Source organism: Parus major, chromosome 2, assembly GCF_001522545.3.
Source record: "Parus major isolate Abel chromosome 2, Parus_major1.1, whole genome shotgun sequence".
NCBI lineage: Eukaryota > Metazoa > Chordata > Aves > Passeriformes > Paridae > Parus > Parus major.
The window spans coordinates 122,495,451-122,519,549 of NC_031769.1; the positions used below are offsets into that span (position 1 = coordinate 122,495,451).

At 39.0% G+C, this 24,099-nt stretch overlaps 2 protein-coding genes across 8 annotated transcripts in view; both read right to left on the bottom strand.

Moving 5' to 3' along the window:
- The window catches only part of MRPS28 (mitochondrial ribosomal protein S28), a 79,923-nt gene extending 61,586 nt beyond the window's left edge, over positions 1–18,337 (bottom strand). The window contains exons 1-2 of the mRNA XM_015619227.1: positions 18,164–18,337; positions 563–744 (exon numbers count right to left, since the gene is read on the bottom strand). Coding sequence (XP_015474713.1) covers positions 563–744; positions 18,164–18,325 — 344 coding nt within the window. The 5' untranslated portion in view covers positions 18,326–18,337. The remainder of the gene's footprint in view (positions 1–562; positions 745–18,163) is intronic.
- Positions 18,338–19,895: 1,558 nt separating this feature from the next.
- Positions 19,896–24,099, bottom strand: part of TPD52 (tumor protein D52) — a 38,782-nt gene continuing 34,578 nt past the window's right edge. For 5 of the 7 annotated variants that reach the window (XM_015619254.1, XM_015619253.1, XM_015619260.1 and 2 more), the window contains 3 exons: positions 23,944–23,985; positions 22,487–22,535; positions 19,896–21,373 (listed from right to left, as the gene is read on the bottom strand). In XM_015619254.1, the coding sequence (XP_015474740.1) occupies positions 21,257–21,373; positions 22,487–22,535; positions 23,944–23,985 (208 nt within the window). In that variant the 3' untranslated portion in view covers positions 19,896–21,256. The remainder of the gene's footprint in view (positions 21,374–22,486; positions 22,536–23,943; positions 23,986–24,099) is intronic. The other 2 variants (XM_015619256.1, XM_015619259.1) reach the window with 1 other exon arrangement.

The following is a 24,099-nucleotide window of genomic DNA, read 5'->3' on the forward strand; positions in this document are numbered from 1 at the left end:
CCTAGCATAACTGTTCTAGTTCCACCACAGATGTTCTACTTCGGGACAGAGTGAAACTTGACACCAAAATCTATATAAAATCACCTGCTACAATATGGAATATTTGACCACATCAGTACTGATCATCTGCTATGAAAAGTATTATCACAAATAACATGTGAAGTCCGCAGTACATCACCTCATGTATCTATGCTTAGCAGAGATAGCTACTGCCTAAGAATACTCACATCCACAAAACTCCCAAGTATTTTAATAAACAGTGCTTGACAACTATTTCCCTTTTTTTCAGTGACTAAACATCCAGTAACTTCCTTTGCTCATCACAAGTTGGAATAATATGGATAGCAATAATGCAAATGTGTAAAGGAATCTGAATTCCAGACAATGATGAGCTATGCAGATCTGTTTATGACCAAATAACAAATTTTCATTCTGCACATTAACTTACACAGTTTAAACCCCAGTATCCAAGGTCATTCCAAAAGACATTCAGGTCCCTTAGCTAAGAATTTCAGGATGTCATTCACAGATGTCAATCACCTACCGTAAGCTTATTACTTACTTTCCATCAACTTCTGGTCTTTTGCACACACAGTGAAACTTGCCACCAAAATCTATGTAAAGATCATCTTCTACAACATGGAATATTTGACCAATAGCAATTTTATCTTTGGCAGGCCCCATCTGAATTAAAGGAGAGCGTCTCAACATGGATGCAAAGGATTCTGATTTCTCTGAAGGAACCTACAGATGAAGAAAAATAAAAAAAAAAAAAAATTACAAAAGATACTGTCTGAAAGAGGATTTAAATTAAACTTTCAACATACAAAAAGGCTTATCCACTGAACAGCAAGTAAAGATTTCACATATTCATCACATTTTTAGCAAGACTTCTAAGGAAGCATCTGGTACCTTTCTCCAACTCTAAACACTTTACACATTAAAGGTAAAGCTTTCACTAATTCAGTCAAAGAAAAGCATAACGGTGTGCATCTCCTGAAAACATCTGCCAGTTCTGCTACTGGTTAGGTAAGTTAATTTAAAAATGCATTCCAAATGTAAGAGATATTTACAGAAAGCACACTGCTCATCTCTTTGTTATCTTCTCAATGAAAACCAAACCTGAATTAGTACCTTGCAGCTATTCATGCAAGTATTTAATAAAGAATAATGCTTAAGTCTTTATTTTGAAGACCAAAACCATTTTGCAAAGGCAGCAAACCACAGGATGGATCTAACATTAAAAAAAATTAACCATCATTTCTCTCATTTTTCACTCTACAAAATCAAAGTAACTAAATAAACAAAGCCAGTTTTTTCTCATAGAGCTTTGGGAAAATGCAAGAACACAAACCTTCCTGCTATGCTTCATGGAATGAAAGATCTCTGTCCTGTAACCTGAGAACACTTACCATCACAGGCTTACCGTCATATGCTGGGTGAAAATATCCAGTTATATTAAAGTGAGACTCAATCTCCCACATGTCATCCCTGATATCCTGACTATGACCACTTTTTAGGATTGCCACCTTTCAGATGCAATTAGTAAGAAAAGCCTACTTGCTAGGAACAAATGAAAAGGAAGAATCATTTTTGGGAGCAACACATACCTGAAAGTGAATCTAAGGAAATCATTTTATAGATGGCTAAATAGATTAAAAAAATTAGAACCTACTAATTTTCCCCACATTTAGTATAATTAAGTGATACTAATTACTTTGTGCAAGATTGCAAACTGTTTTGGAACCAGAAGAACTAAACTGAATAATCAAACAATTAAATGGTTAAGAGCTCTACCAGCTTCAATAACACACTTTCCCATTGACTGCTTCAGGTGGATGCTGAAAATCCATCTACAGTTTCTATGAACAGAGAATAATGCCATCATTTTCCACTTGTACTTTTGGAAACTTTTATTCTTAGGGAAGTCAAAACAAGAGACAGTTTTGAATTCCAGCTCTGCTGGAAGACATAAACAGCCTGGATTGTTCTGACAGGACAAAGCCTCGGGAATTACAAGCTAGAGATCTGACACCTGGTACATTTGCTGCTTCAGAAACAGGAACTGTTAAATGCAGCATCCCAAGGACAAGGGCTGAAAAATGTGCAACATGTGCATAAGTGTATACAAACCAGGAAAAGAAAGCATCTGGCTATGGTAAACCACAAACAGAGCAGTAGGATCTTACACAGGAAAGCTACTATCATATACAGTTTCAAACATAGCATTGGTTGAATTTCACCATGAGTTCTAAATTCAAATACAAGAAAATTAATTACACAGAATGCATTTGTAAGTGCATCAAGAAAAATATGCAAAATGCTGGAAACAGTAAGAGGACATATTTAAATGGCATTTATTGTATTAATTAAGGGGACAGCAGAAAATTTTAAATTGGTGTATAAATCATAAGATAGAAGTAAACATTTCAAAATTTACATCCCCCCCCAAATTAGTCTCTCTGGGCAGGAGATTACAAATCAATGTTCATACTGAAATACCAAAACCTGTTTTAAGGGAAACTAAGGCACAAAAAACCACAAAATTCAGAGGTCTTCCACTGAAGGGCAACCATAAGAACATGGCAGCAACACAAACTCAGGATGACAAGGACTACTATCATATCATCCCAGATTGTTTTCAATTTTTTTTCATTGCAAGGCACACTAATAAGAAAACTGGTCCAAAGAAAAAACAAAGAAAGAAACAAAACAACAACAACAAAAACCCCCCACAACCCACAAATAAAAAACCAAACAAAACCACTCACAACAGTAGGATGTTATGATTTGCAAGGTAACAAACAAACTCCACAACTAAATTTAGATCCTGGGTGAAGAGAAGCTTTATCTAGACACTTCAGCGGGAGGTGAGGTGGTCCACCTATGGTTTGAACTAATTTAATCAATGCTAGTGGAATCAGACAGCACACCAGATGATCCATACCACCAAATGAACTGCCTTTTCTTACATTTAGATCATTTGAACAAATCCTAAGCTAGCAGAGAGAATCAAGAGAACTTCTACATTTGGTCTGAAGGAGATTTTCCTACATTATTTACACAGATGTCATTAACAGTGATATCAGAACACACTGAGCAACACTGAGATTTTTTTGCTAAGCAGTTAATACAATTCACAGTAAATCACAATTACACTCACTAAATGGCATTCACCTCTTTCATGCTGCCTTCATACAATGGCACACTCTACACAGCCTCTAATATAGGACTCTCTACACTAAAAAAATCTCACAGAACTTCATGAAGATGAGTACACTAATATCTTATGGATTTCCTGTTTTCATCACCTAAAAATGGTCCATTCTAGTTAATAACATCTCTCTTTGTGTCCCCAGCAAGAAAATATACAGATGAAAAATTCTCCCATGTGCAAACTTGCCTGTGAAATAATGTCTGTACACAACAGTGACAAATGCTATCTTTACACAGTAACAGATGTGCTTATTGCTTACTAAAAACAGATTAAAGTAAAATACAGATGATGATGTACAAAGAAATTTTTTGCCATTCTTCATTGTGGACAGTTTTCCAAGAAGCCACCGGGAATCTGTTAGAATTCTATCACAGGCCTACAAGTCTGCAGTGTTCTCTATTCTGCATCCTGGAGAGGATCTGCTCAAGAGCACAAATAGCTGATTTATGTATACAATAATCCTCAAGAGATGCCATTAGTTACTGCCATCAAGGACTCTTTTGTGGACAGTCTAGAAACCAAGTGAGATAAAATGCAGTATTTTCTCCCATTTTCTGCATAACCTAGAGCAGATCTCATTAAAGAGTAATTTATCTCACACATTTAAAGAGATTCAATGGCATTTTGAGTGCTTTCCTTTACAACTTCTAAATCTCCTTAACTGGATTCTCCACAGTAGCATCATGGAAAAATGCTAACAGTGTACAATAACAGGGCAACACACTTTATTAAGCACTCTACTTTTCTGACTCTCAAGGAGTGTTGGCCATGATGATGCATTGATAACATGTCAAGTCGCAAAAACTGGAGATTACAAAATCCAGAAGCATAAATGGCACATTCTTTCCAAGTACCTGAAATACAAAGGCTTTTTTTAACCCTCGTCCTTCTTAAATGCCAAATCTGTTTAATTTTCCTTCTAATTTCTGGATTTTAAAGTGTTTTTTGTAAATATTTGAATACCAAAAACTCTCAGCATGTATAACTTAATGAAGGAAGAGCAGGTCTTTCAGCAACAGAACTCTCCAAGATGATACATATTAACCACAGAGGGGGAAAAGTCATAGATTTAAACCCCAGTAGGATCCAAACAAAAGAAGTAACTCCAATGGAGGAATGCAACATGCTACTTGTGGAGCAAAGCCTATGACTGTACAAGCAGGGTGGCCCTATCCCACCCACTGAGCAAAATATCTGAAAACCCAGGCTACGTGCTTTATGCCTGCTTGCAAAGGCAAGTAGAATGCACACTGGAATGTGAGAAATATGTATGAGAAGAGATGGGAGATTGGTAATCTGATTGCTACAATTAAGGGGTGAATGACATATAAACATCAAGCAGCATGTGAAGAACACAACCCTCTGTAACTATCAAGCTGGTTTTCCTCAGCACTATCATCCATAGCTAGACAGACCTTTCTGTCCAAAGTTAATTAGATGAAACAATAAAATGGAAAAACCAACTTGCAGTAATAAATTGGTGTGAATCCACAATAGCTAAGGGCCCCAGCAGCTTGGATACCCAAAATGGGACTGGAAAACGCCTTGAGCAACCTCAGCTATCCTGCTTGGAGCAAGGGGTCTGAACAGATAACCTCCTAAGATTACTTTCAACATGTATTACTTTACTTAGGAAAGATGACTGAAGCCTGCAATAAAGAATATTAAAACAAAATCCAACATATTAAGCTACCCACTGAACAAGTATATATTGATAAGGCACTTAATTCAACAAGCAACCTAAAAGAATCTACTGTCTGCTAGCCCAGAAAAACCTTAATTTTCTTTCCTTTTAAATACTGAAGGTGTTTACTGTGGCTTAGATATAAACCTGAACCCCAGGATCGTTTTAAGTGTTGAAGGTATTACTAGGGTAACAACTCATAGAGGTTCATGCAGTTTATTTATCAAATTTCTCTCTCTTACTACTTTTTACTTGAATGCAACAAGCTGCATTTAAGTCAGAACTCCATCATGCAGAAGAATATCACCTTAAAGACAGCAGAACCAACTCAGACCATACCACAAAATCTGACATCCCACAGTTAACAGCTTTCCATACAGAAGCAGATGAAGAAGCATTGCCAACTTGAGAACTCTCCTGAATTTGTCAAAGAATAACCATCAAGCTTTGTTTTCATCAACACAGTTTCCCTGACACTGAGGTTATCCCAAGAAACAGCACTGAACGCTCACAAGGAGCACCAAGTGGACTGACATAGGACAACAGTGACCGAAATTTCAACATATAAGCATACAAGCAATTACATCCCAAAGTGTTTTCTGTAGGTGCTGCCCTCTTTTTATACATTAAAAAATTTGTTCTAATGCTGATAAGTCCTATTTGAGAAGCTACATGTATCTTACTCTCAACTCAGAATATAACTACTGAAACTTAAGGCATCACACCTTCAGCTTGTCTAAGGGGTGAACAGCTCTCAGTCTCCCCTCAACCAAACAAGTTCATGTAACTTCTCTACCTTCAATTTTGAACATGTTCACAACTTTGTGCCTAGCAGTAACCAGTGATTTTTAAAGCTTTCCCAAAGAAAAAAAAAAACTCTACTTCCCTTATTAGTAGGAAAGAAAGCTTTAAGGATCTAAATGTTGTAAAGAGCTCTTACTAAAATGTAAGAGCTGACATTAGCATTTATTACTTACTCTAAAAATACAGCCAACTTCTAATACACGCCTAAGCTAGATTTCTTAAAACCTAACTAAGCTTTGAATATTCAGGCTCATTCCACTGTACAGCCTTTATCTACTAAGACAGCATTCCAACTAAACCTGCACAGCCCTCCACACCTCAAACTGTCATGGACATTTTGTTTCCTCCTCTAAGGTAATTCTGAACTGGGCAAAACATCCCACACTGCCCACCTTGGGTCTATACCACTTGTACTTCTACCCAAGGGACAAGGAGACACATAATTGTTCTTTTTTTTTCCTTCAAATTTTTTAATCCCTGTCCCAGAGTTTAGATACATCCTGAGATACAGAAAACACCACCTCAGTATACAGCACTAGCTACAGTACCATACAGCCTACTCCTTTGGACAAGGCTTGTGCCTACCATTATTTTTTCTAACAATATAAACTACAGTTCTGCAGGCCAAGAGTTCACCTACTTGTTTATTATCAACAGATATAACAATAAGGACTAAACAATAAGGAGGTACAAAATCTGATAAATACTTGTACTTGCAATATACAGTACATGACTTGCTTGTATCCTGTAGTACATGGAAGAACAGGTTGCCCAGAGAAGCTGTGGATGCACTTCCAGCCCTGGAAGTGCTTAAGGCCGAATTGGATGGGGCTCTGAGAAACTCGGTCTAGTGGAAGATGTCCCTGTCCATGGCAGGAGGGTTGGAACTAGATGAGCCTTTAGGCTCCTTCCAACTCAGGTCATCCTATGATTCTATGAGATCAGAAGTCTAAGATAAAATGTAACTCAGGAGCATCTTTTGGACTTGAATATGAACAGCAATACAAAGACAGGAACCACCTCTTTTTCATCTCCATTCTAGTATTTGACAACCACTGGAAAAGGTACCAAATTACTTGTTATCCTTTTATTTGCCAATAACATTCATCTTGTGCAATATTAAGGAAGACAATCTGCAAATTGCTCATTAATACATGCCACTCATACATGGACAATACAAGCAATAGACAACAGCATGACACCAGTAATTCAAAAATGTGTAAGGCTATTTTAGAATGTTTTTCAAGGCCAATGTTTACTTCCAATGTACCAAGGCAAATTTTAAAATACTATTCTTTAAAAACTCCAAATGTTTACAGATAAAACAGACAGGTGAAACAATAAACAGTAGAAAACAGGAAGATCAGATTAGACAAAGCTGTATAAGAATAAACAAGGACACAGAATTTACCTAGTATACACGTAACAAAATACAAATGCCACAAAATTACTTTACAAAAGTTACTTCACCTACTAAGGCTCATAAATAATAGCACATCATTCCACATACAGCACAGGCACAGTGATAACCAAAGCCAGCACGAACAGAGTCTATGATTTAAAGTCCACTGTCTGTTTTGCATTTATCCTCCCAAGAATAGTTTTTCTTCCTCCCCAATGAGTGGCCTGAGGTTTTGTTCCATTAAAAAATATATCAAAAAACTGAAGTTTATGCTGTTTCTCCACAGATTCAATTTATAACCCACAGTGGGCAACCACAAAGACAGGACAGACCTCTTCAGTTTCCTCTAAACAAGAGACTTTTCCACTTTATTCTGTACAAAAACATTGAAGTGAAGAACAGATTTAAACTTCTTGTTAACAGAAAGTTTTGAAGACTAAATACTGAACAAAGCTTAAACAAAAGGAAGATTGGTGTTATTTCATAAAACTACTTAAGGGAAATATTCCAAACAGAAAGTATAAAACAAGGATTTGTGATTCAAAACAGTAATTTAGGGAAAAATCTAAGATTAATGACTGCAAAGTCACAAAGAAGAGCTTTGAAATCAGTCAAGAAGAAAACTGTAAGTATGCCTGCTAGATATTTACAAGATATACAGATATCTCTCTCTGTATATATATATATACAAGATATTTTAAAAAAGCTTCATATGAAATCACTTCCTATGCAAAGTTGTTACAAGGCCAAATTTCCATTAAGACAACACTTCCACACCAGCTAGTGTATTCTGAATTCTATAAGGGAATTATTTTAGTTATAAGGATTCTAGTTTAATATTAATTATTTAATATCTACAGGCTAGTACAAGGAATAACAGTGTAACTAAGAGTTCCAGCAGACACTGTATTCCTTCATTTCTTCCCAGCCTGAGTAATTATTTGAATTGCACCATCAATGGTAGCAAACTCCTAATTCTATAGTTTTAGAATAAACGTAGACAGTATCTGTACCCAACTTTTTAAAGGTAAGTTTTGAAAAAAGTAGGAGAGGGGAGAAGAAAACAGAACCACTTTTTAATACAATGTGGTACTACAAAAGTGATATTCAAGAAGAACACAAAGAGCACCAGAAGATTTTCCTCTAAAACTGTAGCAACTGGAGGGAAAAAAATCTTTCAGATTTTATGATTGTAAAAAGCAAGAGAAACAGCTCTGTTCTGCCTATAAGATAAGGTAAATTGACTGCTATATATTCATTCTATATTAAATTTTTATTAACTTTCAAAAACTGCATACTTCAGGTTTTAATTGTCCAGAGTTACTTCTTATCACAATTTTAAAACTGCAAGCACCCCTAAAGCATGACCCAAAAGCAAAGCAAATTATTTTGTTTCAATCAAAAGAGAAACATCCATACATTCTCCTCAGCACAGTGAAAAAATACAGTCTTATTTTAAAAAGCAAACCAAACAAAAGTCATCAGCCAAAAAGGTTGAAAGTAAGAAGCTGAAATGAGGCATTTAACCGTCCCTTGATGAGAAGCAGTAACTGTTTTGGCAAAGCACCACTCCAACTTCACTCCAGATAATAAAATTTTTTATTTTACTGTCAAAGCCTAAAAGTATTTTGAAAAAAAACCCTCATGAGAGCCCTGAGTCCTTGTTTTTGATCATATTTCAGGATTAGACTTTAAGGTGCACAGAACTCCACTCTCACTGCTAACTTGAAGGTGAAATCTCGTAGTGCTACTGCATGTATGTGCTGGAAGTCTCAAAGTCCCAGCATACCTGTGGGCATACTGAGCTGAACTCTCTGGAGAAGAGCACCCTCTCCCCTGTGGAACAGCTCAGACAGCATGATCTACTCCATAAGTCTTCTTTGCAGTTTCGACAAAACAATCTGACAGTATTTTAAATCTTAATTGTACTCAGAGCTGCTCTTGCCACTCCATTTGAAATCAGCTGAGCTATAAGCACTAGAATATAAAGAATATCCTACTTAGTTATCAATTTAGCTAAATAAACTACAATAACACTAATAAAAAGCCTCTAGGAAATCCCATTTAGATAGTTACATTAACTGGATATCTACCTGCCCTCATAAGGCTGAAACCACCAAAATAACACTGGAATAGAAACTTGGATGTTGCTTTCTTATACACACATACTACGATTGACACTTTTTTCACAGAATGGTTTGGGCTGGAAGGGACTTAAAGGTCACCTAGTCCTAATGCCCCCTGCCATGGGCAGGGACATCTGCCACTGGACCCTGTTACTCAGAGCCCCATCCAACCTGGCCTTGAACACTTCCAGGGATTGGCCATCCACAGCTTCCTATTCCAGAGCCTCACCACCCCCACCATTCTTCCTTTTGTCCAACCTAGATCCACCCTCTTCCAGTTTAAAACCATTGCCCCCATCACTAAAGGACCTACTAATAAAGACTGAGAGAGACACTTCATGTTGAAAAGTACAAAGAAAGGTCTTGCCAGAGCCTTCTCTTCTCCAGGCTGAAGAACCCCAACTCTCTCAGCCTGTCTTCTTCACAGGAGCGGCGCTCCAGCCCTGCAACCATTTTTGTGGCCTTGTGCAGACTTGCTCCATCTTTCACATACTGGCGACCTCATAAGTGGATGGAGTACTCCAGGTGGGATCTCATGAAAGCAAAGGGTATTTGTCAAATTTTAAGTCCACAAATTTACCTGAAAGACACACTTGCTAGGGTAAATGCCAAAGTCTCACCGAAATTCAGCACCTTAAGTCAGTCACAGCCTAGATGGCCTCAGTAATCATCTCCAGCCTAAAAACCAATAGTCTAAGCTTCAGCTACCTAAGTGTGCATTATACTTTCAACAATACAAATATCATACAAGCCATAAAACCTTCTGGCACATAAATTCTAAAGAAGAAATATAAGAATTATACTGCTTCACTGGCTTCCACCTAGGAAGAACTGTAACTAAGAAAGAAGCTACTGCACAAAAATATCTACAGGGGTGTATTTTCAAATTCATGTAATGCAGGAATAAATTATTTTCACTGAAGAGTATCTTCATTTTGTCCAAGGTACAGTTCCTGTTTAACCAACCTTTCTCATCCTAAAAAGAAAAAATATGGAGAGTACTAAACTTCATTTTTACCAAGAACAGGATTGTTCATATTTAGTAGCATTGACCAAAGGGAAGCAAACACAGTTATAGGAAGCTATAAGGGTTGTCATACTTGGCAAAGAGCATTGGAAGATTTTGCTGGGCTACAGACACAAATGTTAAGCCAACTTCCCATAGTGAAATTATATGTTTTTTAAAAGTGTTTAAAATCATATTTTGATTGCAGATTAGGAAAGGATTACACTTTAATTTTAAAAACAATGAAAGTTTCATCATACACTGCTTGATATAAATTTATGTTCATTAACCTTCTATCAAGCTCCATATTTTAGTTACTCACTGCAATGCTGATTGATGAATATAGCATATTCCAAACCTAGTTTAATTTTTGCCTACAGAACAACTTCTAATTAAAACTATCTAAGCTGTGCAGAGAACACATGATATGTTTGAACGTATATATTTGTGTGTATATATATATTCATAATAATGAACAATGTGATATTGTAAACAAAGCACATTTTTAAGAGAGATGCAATTAACAATTAACCAATTTTAATAACAAATACATGTGGTACTAAACCAGTAAAATACCATGTTGAAAATTACCTTTGTTTCTCATAATTACACCTTTCAAGAAGAATCATGTACATCTCAAAAGAAAAAAAAAGAGATCACAGGAATAGGATTTGGATGCTGTGCCTAATATTCAACAGGTTTTCCTGAACTGAACTTTTAGTATCGTAACTTCTTCATTGTCTAGAAACCTCCATTGTTAAAGCTATTTGCAGGTTTTTTTTCTATTTGAAGATAACCTTATCACCGAAATGCAGTATACAAACTGTTCTTCTACTCATGAAAGAGCATAATTATCCAAAATACTTTGTAAACATATTTAACTTACCAATGCCTTACAACATTCTACTAACTCAAGTGTAGCAGCACTGTTCAGAAAACAAATGCCATTTTTTCCAATTAACAGATTAATCTTTTATGTCCTACAACAAATATCATGCTATCAGAGTAAATGCAAATAAGGTTGATTTTTTTAGCCAATTATGGTTATCTCTGCCCATTATCAGAAGAGTTAAAGGTTTACACTATTGTGTTTGAGTCTAGGTGTTTTGGTATTATATACAGCAACACATGACTAAAATTTAAAAGCATACTTTTCTTTTTTTCCTGTGACTTTATATAACTGAGCATGTGCTTACGAGGAACAGCATAAAACATTAGAGGACATCTGGGGAGGGGAAGGTCAGCACAGCTGTATCACAAAAATTAAGCATCTTCTGCTCCTAGGTCCTTTCTTGAAACTTTTCATCAATCAGCTGCCCATTTAAAATCAGAAAGTCATATTGCTAACACCCTATACTGCTACCCAAACCACCAAGGCTTAGCCAACAAGTCCTCTAAATGTACAATCTGCTGCACTGGTTGACTCAATACCAGCTTCTTTGTGCTTGTAGTAAAAGGAAGGTTTTCTATTTATTTTCACATTTTGACTGGATACACAGCAAAGAAACTGCAAAACAAGACTTTCATAAAGAATTTCAAATGCAGCTTTGAAAATATGCTGTTGACTAGCCAGGTGGATCATTTACTAAACAACGCTGAGCTCAGACTTTATTTCACAACACAAAATAGCACAGAATTTGGTCACAATAAAACAGCTTGTTTTTCTTGAAATTAAATAACTTCTATATAGAATTTAAAACATGAAACATTTTTCTGTATTTTCTTTTAAGGATAACTTTATAGCAAATAAATAGAACATTAGCATCTAAATCACAGGAAGTAGGTGAACCTACTGCAGTGGATTATGTCAAAAAGAAAATCTAACCAGATGAGCACACACAGTCCTGAGAACATCCCATGGGGTTTTGAGCCCAGTATCTGCCTTTCTCCATTTATCACTACCCTGCTCTTCCAGACATTTTTTTTCTAGGTTCCTAGGGGACAGAATGTTGTTTCAATAGTCATAAGAGGAGAATAACCAGGATCTCCCACAGCAACAGGGAATGTAAATATCCTGTTGATAATAGTAACCACTAGAAAGCATTTCAATTCCTATTTTACTGTCACATTATGGTTACATACACCTTCCTCCAGATATCTCACATGCAGTCAATCAAGCCTAGGCACCTGACATGCACTTCCTTTTCTTCATGATACTGGCAGTCCCAAGACAGTTTAATTTTGGGGATTTCTCTCTGACAGCCAGTCATCAAAGTCATATCACCTACCACTCATGGACCTCCAGCAATGCCAAAGCAACCACTCACCAGCCCAGAGCTATCTGAAGAAGCAAGTTCCAGAGACAACTCTTCCAGCTGTAATCTTCATCTTGCTCAAGTCAACCACGGACAAAGGGCCCAGGGCCTTCACACATGAATTTTATTCCTCAGTACCTGACTGTGATAGGCAGCAGTGACTGTGTTACTGTCTTAGTTATAATTAAGTCCTCCAAAGGGGCAGCATGCATGATTCCTCTGTTGTCCAATTGCTCCAACACTGTGTGAGTTTTACAAAATCCTGTCATGCAAAGACTTCTGTCACATGCAAAGCAGGTCATCTGACAGACCCAGCTATGCCTTCAGCTGGGACAAGCCCAAGTCAGAACAAACAAGTTTTGGTGCCTCAACCAGAGCATTCACAAGACAGAATTGCTCCTTCACCGAGGTCAAAAGAAGGACAAACAGGTTCATTTCTACTTTAATATAAACCAGCATGTCAAGCAGATCCTGCTGGGAGGATGATGAGACAGCTGTGACACATTCCTTATTTAACACAAACCTGAAAGCACCAGGACATGTTCACAGCATAGCTTGAGCACACATAACCCAAGTTTCTCAAACACAGAATTACAATCTAGCAAAGCAAATAGAGAGAAACTTCGAGGTAAAGACTACTCATTCCAGATCCCCCAAACCCCACAGCTGGCAAGTCCCTCTCTCAGTCAGCAGTTTCCAGCACTTGAATGCTGGCCAGAAGATAATCTGCCTGAAACAGTGACCTCTGTGCTTGGCATACAGGTTTTATAAAATGCTGTCAAATTTGTAATCGAACAAAGAATGTTATTTATTAGCACTAGCAAAGCATTCCAATCACACAAAAATTACAGGTATACTAAGAAATATTACACTATGAAAGTAAAGTAAAAATTGCATTAAATATTAATCAGCATTTTTGCTCTCAAATAACTGCAACTTCAGCAAAATCATCTTCTAAATGCTAAGTTAGGTGGGCAGACTGAGAGAAACATTTCCCATCAATTATTAGACGAAAATAATTCTATTTTTTTTTTACTATTTTATTTCAAAATGTCCAGTGTCACACATTCATTTTAAACTGTGGATGTCCAAATACTGCACAAGCAAAAAGACTACACATTCTTTATAAAGATACCCATGTGGCTTTCAGAAATGTAATACATTCCTTTTAACTTGTGACTTTTGTGTTCTAGTTTTTAATTTCTCCCCTAAAACATAAACAGAAAAAACAGCCCTTTATATGGCCTATGAAAATATTTTTTCATTTTCTTTCTTAATGAATACTGATATTTTATTTTTTAAATAGTGACATTTAAATACACAGATATCTTCCTCAAATTTACTAATCCTTTCACAAAGAACCCACGGCTAAGTCAATTCAAAAACATGTATGTGCCTGGAAGAATAACTTCTAATCTCTTCCTTTGTGAACTTTACACAAAATCAGTTACGTTTCTTCTTAATACCTGCTTTCCCTTCCACCATTCAAGGAATTAAAAAGGAAATTCCTCCAACGTGCTGCTTTAGCTGCGATATCTGGAAACAAGCGGCGCCCTCTGCTGTGCCGGGCGGGGATGTTCACCCAGGCCTCGCTGCAGCATCGCTGCCCCGGCCGAGCCAGGGGCTGCACATCCCTCCCTCTGAGCAAGGACAACTTTCTGCTCGTGTAACCAGCCCCTGATGCTTGTACCCTGCTACTCTCACATGAAAAAGTCCCATCAGAGCAGCTTTATCACACGGTGACACATACAGCACATTAGCAGCAAAGTTAACTTAATGATAGCCCATTTCCACCTAAAAGGACACTTGACAAACTTCACCACTCATATCTGAAACATTTTTAGACTACTTAGTTCACAGTGAAGAAAATAATGTGCATTTATTCTTAATTAGTGTCTTTATTCTTTATTTTCTTCAAACTTTGGTAACTGAGCTAACAAGACAGCTCAAAAAACATTTCCCTACCTGTATCAAAAATCATCTCATCCTTCCTAAAGACAAGGTTTCCTATTTTTCTAGGCAAGCAGCTTTAATCCATTAATGAAGGTAACACTTACAGCATTGGTCCTTCTAAAATATTTCATTAAGCAATTCCACAGAGGAAAAAAAGAACTTTAAACCTGTTTTTTTTTTCCTTTGTTTACAATGCAAAACTTAAAAATAAAAATGCAAAAGGGAAACACAGCAAGAAGCAAGCTGTCTGTAAGGGTTTATCAGGATATTGGGATTACAATAAGTTGCAACCTTTTCAACAATTTTAATCAACATTTAAGTGCCTTGTCTGTAAGTTGCACATTTTACAAAACAGTAACAACAGAACTGTAAACTGAAGGTGAAAGCTAAAACACAAACACAAACCCCTAAAAAATTACAAACACAGCAGAGACACCACCAGGCAACTCTGAGGTATGGTCAGCAGCACACATTGCTGCAAAAAAACTTAAAAGAGCTGCCTAGGAAAAATATCATCACCATGTTTTTTTAATCATCTGAAGACAAACACATGTTAACATGTCCATTTATCAAGTTTACTTATATTTGCCTAACCTAAGCCACTGCCAACCAAATATCAGCCAGTTCATCCAGTTTCAAAAATTAATGAACAGCTGACACAGGAAACCCATACAGAAACATTACCAAGCCTCTTCCCAAAAGAAAGAAAAACATAAAGAATCCAAACACCACCTCTGGCTCTTAGAGGATGAAGCACAGCAAAAGACAGGCACTACTTGTCAGCTCAGATAAGGAACACAAGTTTTCCTCTGACTGTAGTTCAGGTATGGGATGAGCAAGGCCACATTCCCCCTGCTTCCAAGAGTAGATTCTGCAGTTGCTGTGACCCCCAGAAGGGACTACACCTAAAGTCATCACACCCTCTCCAGAAAGAAGTGTGTGCTCCTCTTAGAAGGATCTTATCAAAAAAATCTTCTGAATATTTGAGTTTTTCCATCAGCATCCAGTGCATCCTACCATAAGTATTACCCAGCTTTACCAAAGTAGCATCAGGACTGCTCCCAGCTGTGGAAAGTTTATTTACCAAGTAACATACTTTCTAATAATCAAGTATCAGCTAAAAGTGGTGATGGCATGATTTCAAGAAAACTACACAAAATGAACAGATTACACTGCAGTCAAATCCCTTTCATTTCCTTCTTGTTTCATGCTACCTTCTACCACTAACTCATTTTCACCAAAACCCACTCCCTCTTCAGTAAACTCCTCAAAGAGCAATCAGTGAATAAACATTCATCACACTCAGACTCACTGAGCACTACCTGGGCTAAGAGCAGCATGAAAGTAGACTCACAATAATCTTTATCTCATTATTATGCTTTGAACATCACTAGGCACTGCAAAGCAAGCTACTTTCCTTCTGGCTCAAGTGAAAAAGTGGCTCAGCAAAGTGTACAGAAATTCAGAGTTGTAGTCCAGATATTCATTTCAAAACCCTAGTTTGATTTCTAGTAATGCATTATGTATTCATGTATACAATTCCACTTGAAAATGATGTTGTGAATACATCTGAGTTAGTTAAGAAGCTTTAACAGCTTGATAACAATTCATTTACAGATAGAAAGAGATTATGTAGATAGAAAATAATGTTTCCAGCTACTCACTTCAACAGAAAAACAAAAAGGGGATCCCCAAATCCCCAGAGTAGCATTCAGTATCTGCTACAGCTACATCAAGTGATTCTGTTCTTAAACTCTTCTGTGGACATCCCCTTGGACAACACCTGAGCTCATGAGTTAGGAAAACTTTTGATCTTTGCACAGCCAGCCTTGCTAGTAGTGTGGATTTTCAATGGAAAACTGAATGTTATAGATTATGCAGTAATTTGGGGTATCAGGTCTTGGATTCAGCAACCTGCAGTACCAAACAAGTCCTGTCATAATAATTCACAGCATTAATCTCCATATCCTACTGAATACATTTCAAATAATCTCAGATACAGGTGTGGTCAAACAGAACTGAAAAAAGTTACAAAAAGACAACTGTCAAGGATAAACACCAGCATGGAACCACTTCCACCTGAGGAATAAGCAGAGGTCAGGGGTTTTCAGTCTGGAAGAGATATTCTGCAGTATGTCAGTACACACAAAGAACTTTTTTCCTGTTTCCCTACCTGTCTGCTAATGGACACTATCACAAGCTATGGGAAAAATCACCATGACAAAACTCAATGCATTGTGTGAGAAAGTGATAGTTATTCATAAAATCTCTAAACTTATTTTACCACTCACTCTTTCCCAAGTTCCATCCTCTCACACTCCCATACCCCTGGATTCCCAACAAGCATCTGGGGAAAATCCATTTGGGTACAACACTGAGGATGAAGGTTGCCAGCTATCAAGGTCTCACCAGACCTCTGACATTATTCCTGTCTGGTAATGGTGAACGAGGTTTCGGACTAATCTTTTACATCCTTCAATCAAGGGCTTACATCCTTACACCCTTCAGGAGTCAGCAGCTGTTGATGGGGTGGCCCTTTGCTCCAGAATTCTACTTACTGCACCCTCAATAAATCACATTTCTCTCTCTACAGCTGATTCATGGTGGAGTAACAGGAAAACAAATGGCACAGAAGATATGGGACACAAACCTGTGACCCTCCTTGTGCACATCAGGAGCAGAGTTTGCTCCTGACAAATCATTTGTGCTGCAGCTTACCAGAGTGCAGGCCCTGCCAAGCACACCATCCCAATTTTACTGCTAAAGACAGCTTCCCAGAGAACAGTGGGTTTTCACAATAATATGCAGCATCCTTTCAATCCTCATCCTGATGTTCCTTATCCTGGCTTCACACATGTACAATTCTACAGGTGTTTCACTCATAAAAAGTCTTTATATTTCCACTAAAAGTCTCTGGAATACTGGTTTAACAGGTCTTTGATCTGACCCAATAAAATCAGTAAGAGATTTTCCACATCCTCCCTGCTAACCTGCAAAAAGCAGAACACAGCTTTGCCCATGCAGCATTCTACACAACTAAAACTGCTTGCATGCTTTCTACATTACATTTTTGTAGGAGCATCTTAAAAAGAAATATGAGATGTCCTGTTTTTGCAGGCTATTTAGTATGGAGGGTGAAGCAGTGAGACAATCAGTTATTAGGGTTGGAAAGGACATCTGGACATCATCCAGTCCAACTCTCCTACCAAGGCAGGGTCACCTGGAGCAGGTGACACTGGAATGCATCCAGGTGGGTTTCCTGGTTTTGAATGTGTCCAGAGAGGGAGACTCCACAACCTCCCCGGGCAGCCCGTTCCAGTGCTCTGCCACCCTCACTGCAAAGAAGTCCTTCCTCGTGTTGAGGTGAAACTCCTTGTACTGTAGTTTATGGCTATTTCTCCCTATGCTATCGCTAGGCACCATTGAAAACACTCTGGCACCAGCCTGTTGGCACCTGCCTGTGAAGTATTTATATGTATTGATGAGATCCCCTCTCAGTCTTGTCTTGCCAGACTGAACAGGCCCAGCTCCCGCAGCCTCCCCTCCATAGGGAGATGCTCCAGACCTCTCCTCATCTTTCCAGCCTTCCGCTGGTCCCTCTCCAGCAGCTCCTCGTCTCTTTTATACTGAGAAGACCAAAACTGGACACAGCACACCAGGTGTGGCCTCACTAGGGCCGAGGATGCTGCCCCGGCTCAATCCCCTCACGCCCTCACCTGCAGGGGAACAGAACCCGCGGTGCCGCTGCCCGGGCGCTGCTCCGTTCGCTGCGGAGGAGTGTCGGCGGCTCCCGGCGCGGCCCCGCTGCCCCTGCGGACCGCGGCCACCAGAAGCCGCCATGGCCCGGCCGCGCGGGCCCGCAGCGCCGCCGCCATCATTGAGCGGGGGGCGGGGCCTCCGCCCCCCGCGCAGGCGCAGCGCGCCGGGCTGAGGCGGGCGGCGCCATCTTGGGTGAGGGCAAGGCGGGGATTGAGCAAAGCGCGGGCGCCATCTTTGTTGTGGGCGGCGCCATCTTGGGTGAGGGCAAGGCGGGGATTGAGCAAAGCGCGGGCGCCATCTTTGTTGTGGGCGGCGCCATCTTGGGTGAGGGACGGCGGGCGCCATGCTGCCCCCAGGCGACAACGACTGGATGGGGGAACGGAGCTGGAGCCGCGCCAGGGAAAGAGTGGGCTGGACATCTGGGAGAATTTCTTCACGGGAAAGGTAATTACACGTTGCAATGTGCTCCCCAAGGAGGGGGTGGAGTCACCACCCCTGGAGGTGTTTAAGGAAGGACTGGACGTGGCACTTCGTAGAATAACCTGTGTTAGACGGGACCCACAAGGATCATCGAGTTCAACGCCTGGTCCTGCACAGATGTCCCCCAGGAGTCACACCCTGTGCCCGAGAGCACTGTCCAAACCCTTCTTGAACTCTGCCAGCCTTGGTGCTGTGACCACTTCTCTGGGAAGCCTGTTCCAGTGCCCAACCACCCTCTGGGTAAAAACCCTTGTAATATCCAAGCTGAGCATTCCCTGACACAACCTTCTGCCATTCCCTTTGGAGCCCCTCTTAGTGCCATGGTCTAGTTGACAAGGTGCTGCTTGGTTACAGGTTGGACTCCCTGCCCTCAGAGGTATTTTCCAGCCTAATTGATTCTGTGTTTCAAACTGATTTGTGTTTCGAAGTTTCAGTGATCACAGCAGCCCCAAAACCACCTCCATGGAGAAAAGGAAAGTATGGGCAGAGGAAGATGCAGCAAAAGCTCCTGGAGTGTAATAATGTGTTCTAATAAAAGGACTGCCATATGTCCTATAAAAAAAAAAAAACAAAACAAACCCTTCAGGAAAACAGAAAGCTCAGCTCTGGACTAGATGACATTTCTCTTTGTCAGTTAGATAAATAAAAGACCCATCCAATAAGGATCATGTTCCAGAAGAACCTGCCCTACACGGTTATTGATCCAAAAGAGGAAGAGCTCCATTCTCTTTATACATTCAATTCTCTGCTCCTTTGTCACAGTGGAGCTGTCAGAGGCTGAGGGAACATGTCAGCCTGTTTTCTGAACTTCACGATGTAACCAGGGCAGTTTAATTTTATGTAGTGGCAGAGCACTGGAACAGGTTGCCAAAGAATGTAATGGATTTTCACTCTGGAGACATTCAAAACCCACCTGGGCACATTCCTGTGCAACCTGCCCTAGAGGTGACCCTGCCTCAACAGGAGTTTGGGCTAGATGAACTCCAGAGGTCCCTTACAACCCTAAAAATTCTGTGATTTGTAATTCTGTGTAAGCCACTAGAAGGCAATGTAGGCTCAGTCTTCTCTAGAAATGCCAAGCTAAGTCACACAGATTCCCAGCAGTGCAGTAGTATCTATCAGCATTGCACTGAACCAAACTTAAAGGACTTTCAATTAGAAATGAAATTTCCTTACTCATTTACATTATCCTCCATGTTCACAGGACAATACATTCCTCACATACACTTTTATTAAGCTTCTCACATGTAATTAAGCATACATTCTACATTTGACATGATAGCAAGGTTGTCAGGAGCCAACTTTTTTCCTCCAGACACCTGTGGCAGTTGAAGTTTCATGGATTTCACACAAATGTAGCAAAACTTGTTTCCACTTCTAAGCACGGTGATAAAATGTCCTAACCATGTGGCAGAAACACACGAAACAAGAAATTTGAGGAGTACAGCAGACAAAACAAGATGTAGGAGGGCACATCTTTTAGGAGACCTATGCTGAGCTATGACACTGTGCACCTCTCAAAACAGACTTCTGGGAACAGGAACAGATGTATTCTTGAGGTACAGGCCTTAAATACATAAAAAAAGAGTAAGATGGTGTAGCAGATGTTTTCAGGGTCCAGCCTACAAGGGAAACAACATTAGAATACAGGAGCAATTCTCTTGATGACTAAAAATGAACCACTTCTGGAGTCAGGCTTTTTCTTCCATTCCATTCTTTGTTAGTGTGACTGTGACACCACCACATGTGAATGAAGATGAATCTATTTGTGACTGGTCAAATGTTCAGGAGAGTGTAATCTTACCACAGTGACATCCTGTACAAAAAACAAGACTGAAAATGTTATGGTGACTGAACCAAACCAGCACTATGAGGCATCTTGCTTCCATCTGCATTGGTCAGAAGTTTCTGAGGTGGACAATGCACAGACAGATGGGTAAGTTTTACATGTTCTGTGTTACTTATCCATACCTGCTGTATGAGGAACACGCTCAAAAGACAGTACATTCCTACCTATGTGTGATCCTGCTATAACCTGTGTAAAGTCTGCTGAAACTGAAGTCCTTTCTTTAGCTGGGAGTGATCCCTCCCTCCTTGTCCGGTCTCCTAGTCCAGTGTCCCTTGCAGGCAACACTCAACTGAATCGATCACAAGGGAGCGAAGTAACAAGCTTCAGTTTGGCAGCAGCAGCAGAGTTGTAAGGGTTAATTTGAGCAGTAGCTACAGATTGAAAAGAAATTATGTATCCACAGTATCTGTACAATATAATTAACTTCTCAAAAGAGTTTTTTTCATTGCTATATTTTAAAGGTTGTCTTCAAATTACAGGTAAGTCCTTTAAATGCTTGAAAGGCATAGAAATTCCCCTTCCCACACAAAACCCCAAACAATGTATTACAGTTTCAAAAATAGTTTGAACCCACAAACAAGCTTGGTATCAGTTAATCAGGTAAAATAACTACGTGCTAAATAAAAGCACATCCAGTGGAAAGAGCGCAGAGAATATTACAAGTGTGCTTGGTTTTTCCTTGCAGCATCTGGCAGTGGGTAGCAGGACAGAGACAGAAGTCTCAGTGGGTCTCTTCCTCTGTCTGTTCTGCAATAGTTTCTGTGGCACTGGCATTGGCAGCAGAGTTGAGAACTTCTCCAAAGTCTCCCCCAGCAGGTTTGCTTCCTCCAACTTTAGACTAGAACACAGAGAGAACCCCAAAAAAGCATAGTAGTTACTTGGCACACCAAACATGCTTAACTGTACAAAACCAGTATCTGTGAGTTTAATAACTCTCTTCAACAAAGAAGCTTTTCCAGGTCTAGGAGACCTCCATAATATTCTTAAAACAAATCTGTACATATCTGGGGCAGGAAACACTCACCAATTAACACAGCAGTCTCCCTTTAACTTTAAGATACATGAAGTAGCCCTTATTCCAGAGCTGATTCCAGAGTCCAAAGGTTGACACACCCTCAGTTACAAATGGAAAAAGGTATGCAGCCCTTCAAGCCATGAAATCTTTAGGAGATTCAGAGTTAAAAGTCTGTATTTCTCAAGAAAGAACTTTGGACAGTTTTGAGTCTCAACAGCAATACCTGAGATCTTTAGAGGAACAGAGCAACTATTTTATTTTCTCCAGGTAACGTGTTTGCAGTTTCACTTCCCTGCATATACACTCTGTGGGACTGCAGGGGTATTAATGCCAATTAGTTGCATGAGAAGGCTAGTTCCCCTTGCTATCACTTGCACACTTCTCATCCAACCCAGTGTGCCCAGGAGAAGTCAAATCTGGTTCTGATTACACAGATTAGTTATTTTTAAAGTGAGTTTTTACCTGGAGAAGTTATTAATGGTTGTTTCTGGCACTTGAGGCTTTTGGGGGTGAAGTAAAAAATAAAGGTGCTAAGGCCTTTTGCCTTTTATGCCAGAAATGAGACACATATCCCAAGCTATTCTCCTGAGTAGGGTATTAGTCCCTAGAAAGGCATGAAATAAAAGCCTACACAATTCTGGATACCTAGTATTAGGTATTAATTATTTTGGATACCTAATACTAGTTCTTTGTACAGGTTACCTGGCTATTTGTTCTTCTAAAGGCATCATCCTGTATGAGGTGCAGGCAGCCCCATTATTTTATTTGCAAATCATTAGGCAGAGAAACCATCTCCACAGCACTTTAAAAGATGTTCATCTAAGCACCTCTTCAACAGTTTGCCAGTAACTGAAAAATAGGCTGCCCAGAAGCCACTTGAGTCTTTTCTCCACATTCACGGCTCCACAATCACCCAGGTGTTTTAGAAATTCTTACCTTGAAGTTTTCAACTTTTTCCTCAAAGGATTTGAAAGTAGGAGAATTTCTATGAAAATAAAAAAAAAAAAAGGAACCACAGAATTAAAATCACATCTAGTTAATCCATAAACATCACAAAACAAGTAGACAATTGCTTTTTCCCAACAGCAACATGAGATTTGTTCAGGGATCTTTCCCTGTTTTAAAGATAGCCTAAAAATAGTTTACATCTGGATCGCCCCAAGTACTACAAAACTAAAATTCAAACATATTCAAATTGCAGGCTCACTTTCATGTTTGGCAACTAAACATTGCCAGGTCTAGCAATAGGATCCTTCATATCAACTTGGAAAGGAGAACTAGCAAGTATTTTAGGTTTAGATTATTATTCCCAGTGATTTCAAACACATTTCTGGCCTAAAGCATTTGTTCAGAAAATCTTAGTCATCACTTCTGGTTAGCCTAATATATTATTGCTGAAGAGAGCTCATCACAGTTTTTTCACTTTTTACAGGAAAACTAATTCAGTTTACTTTTCTACGTGTTCAATAAATAAAACATGCTTCACAGTGGCATTTTCTTGTAGCATGTTCAGTTTATGTGAGATTCTCCCTTGCCTTTAAGTGCCAAAGGCAGCTGTAATTACAAATAGTAAGTTCTGCATACAAAAAGCAGGACAGCTTGGTATTTCCAGAGTTGAGGACTGGATAATAATTAATCATCATTCATTAGTTATAATTATTAATTAATAATAATTCATTAGGGCCATAAGGGTGGCTTACTGCTCCAAGTAGCTGTGTGCAAATTTGTGCAATGCTTTGTACACTTTTTCTGCCTTTACATAGGATGGAAAATGCTTGTCTTCAGTGGAAGAGGACTAAGGATTACTCAAAAATGTATTCTATAAATATTGAACACAAGGGTATTTTTTCAAAAGAAGTCTGCAGCTTTGCTTCTTCCTTTGCTTGGAATTTGTGTAGGTCACCCACAGTTAGCAGCACTCTTTCCTTTGGGAAAGCATACAGTGACACATGCATCAAACCATGCTCTGAGGAGATGGAGGGACACAGTGCCAAGTAAGCAGAGAGAAAAGGGAAGCATACCAGATCACCAAGAGACTTTTTTGTGAAACCACAGGGGTTTTTTTACTAACTTTCATTTTCAAAAACATATGCCAAGCTACTGCCTTTTAAACTTGGAATCACTTAGTAGCATTACACTCTATCAGACAGGGAAAAGCTGTTACAGTTTTCCAAACAGTAGGGAAATGTCACTTTCCAGATGTTTGATAACCACCTCTGTTAACCACAAATAAAACAAATTTTATCCTATATGTTAGTACAAAGCAGGGTGCGTTTTTTGGTTTTTTATAAAACTATGTTATATAAAACTATGTTAGTTGACTTAAGCTTAATCTGACTTGATCCCACACATGAAAATAAATAAACCAAACAGCTGGATTATGCATACGTTACCTCATAATAGGCATACTAATTGAATGTTGTATGGAGCGTATACTAAATGCCAGCATTAAGAGAAAAGAAAGCGAAACGTTAGTTTAAGTATTACATTGAGAAGAAATTGTCTTAGAGAGCTGACTTCTGTAAACTAGCTTTGGTAAACAGCCAAAT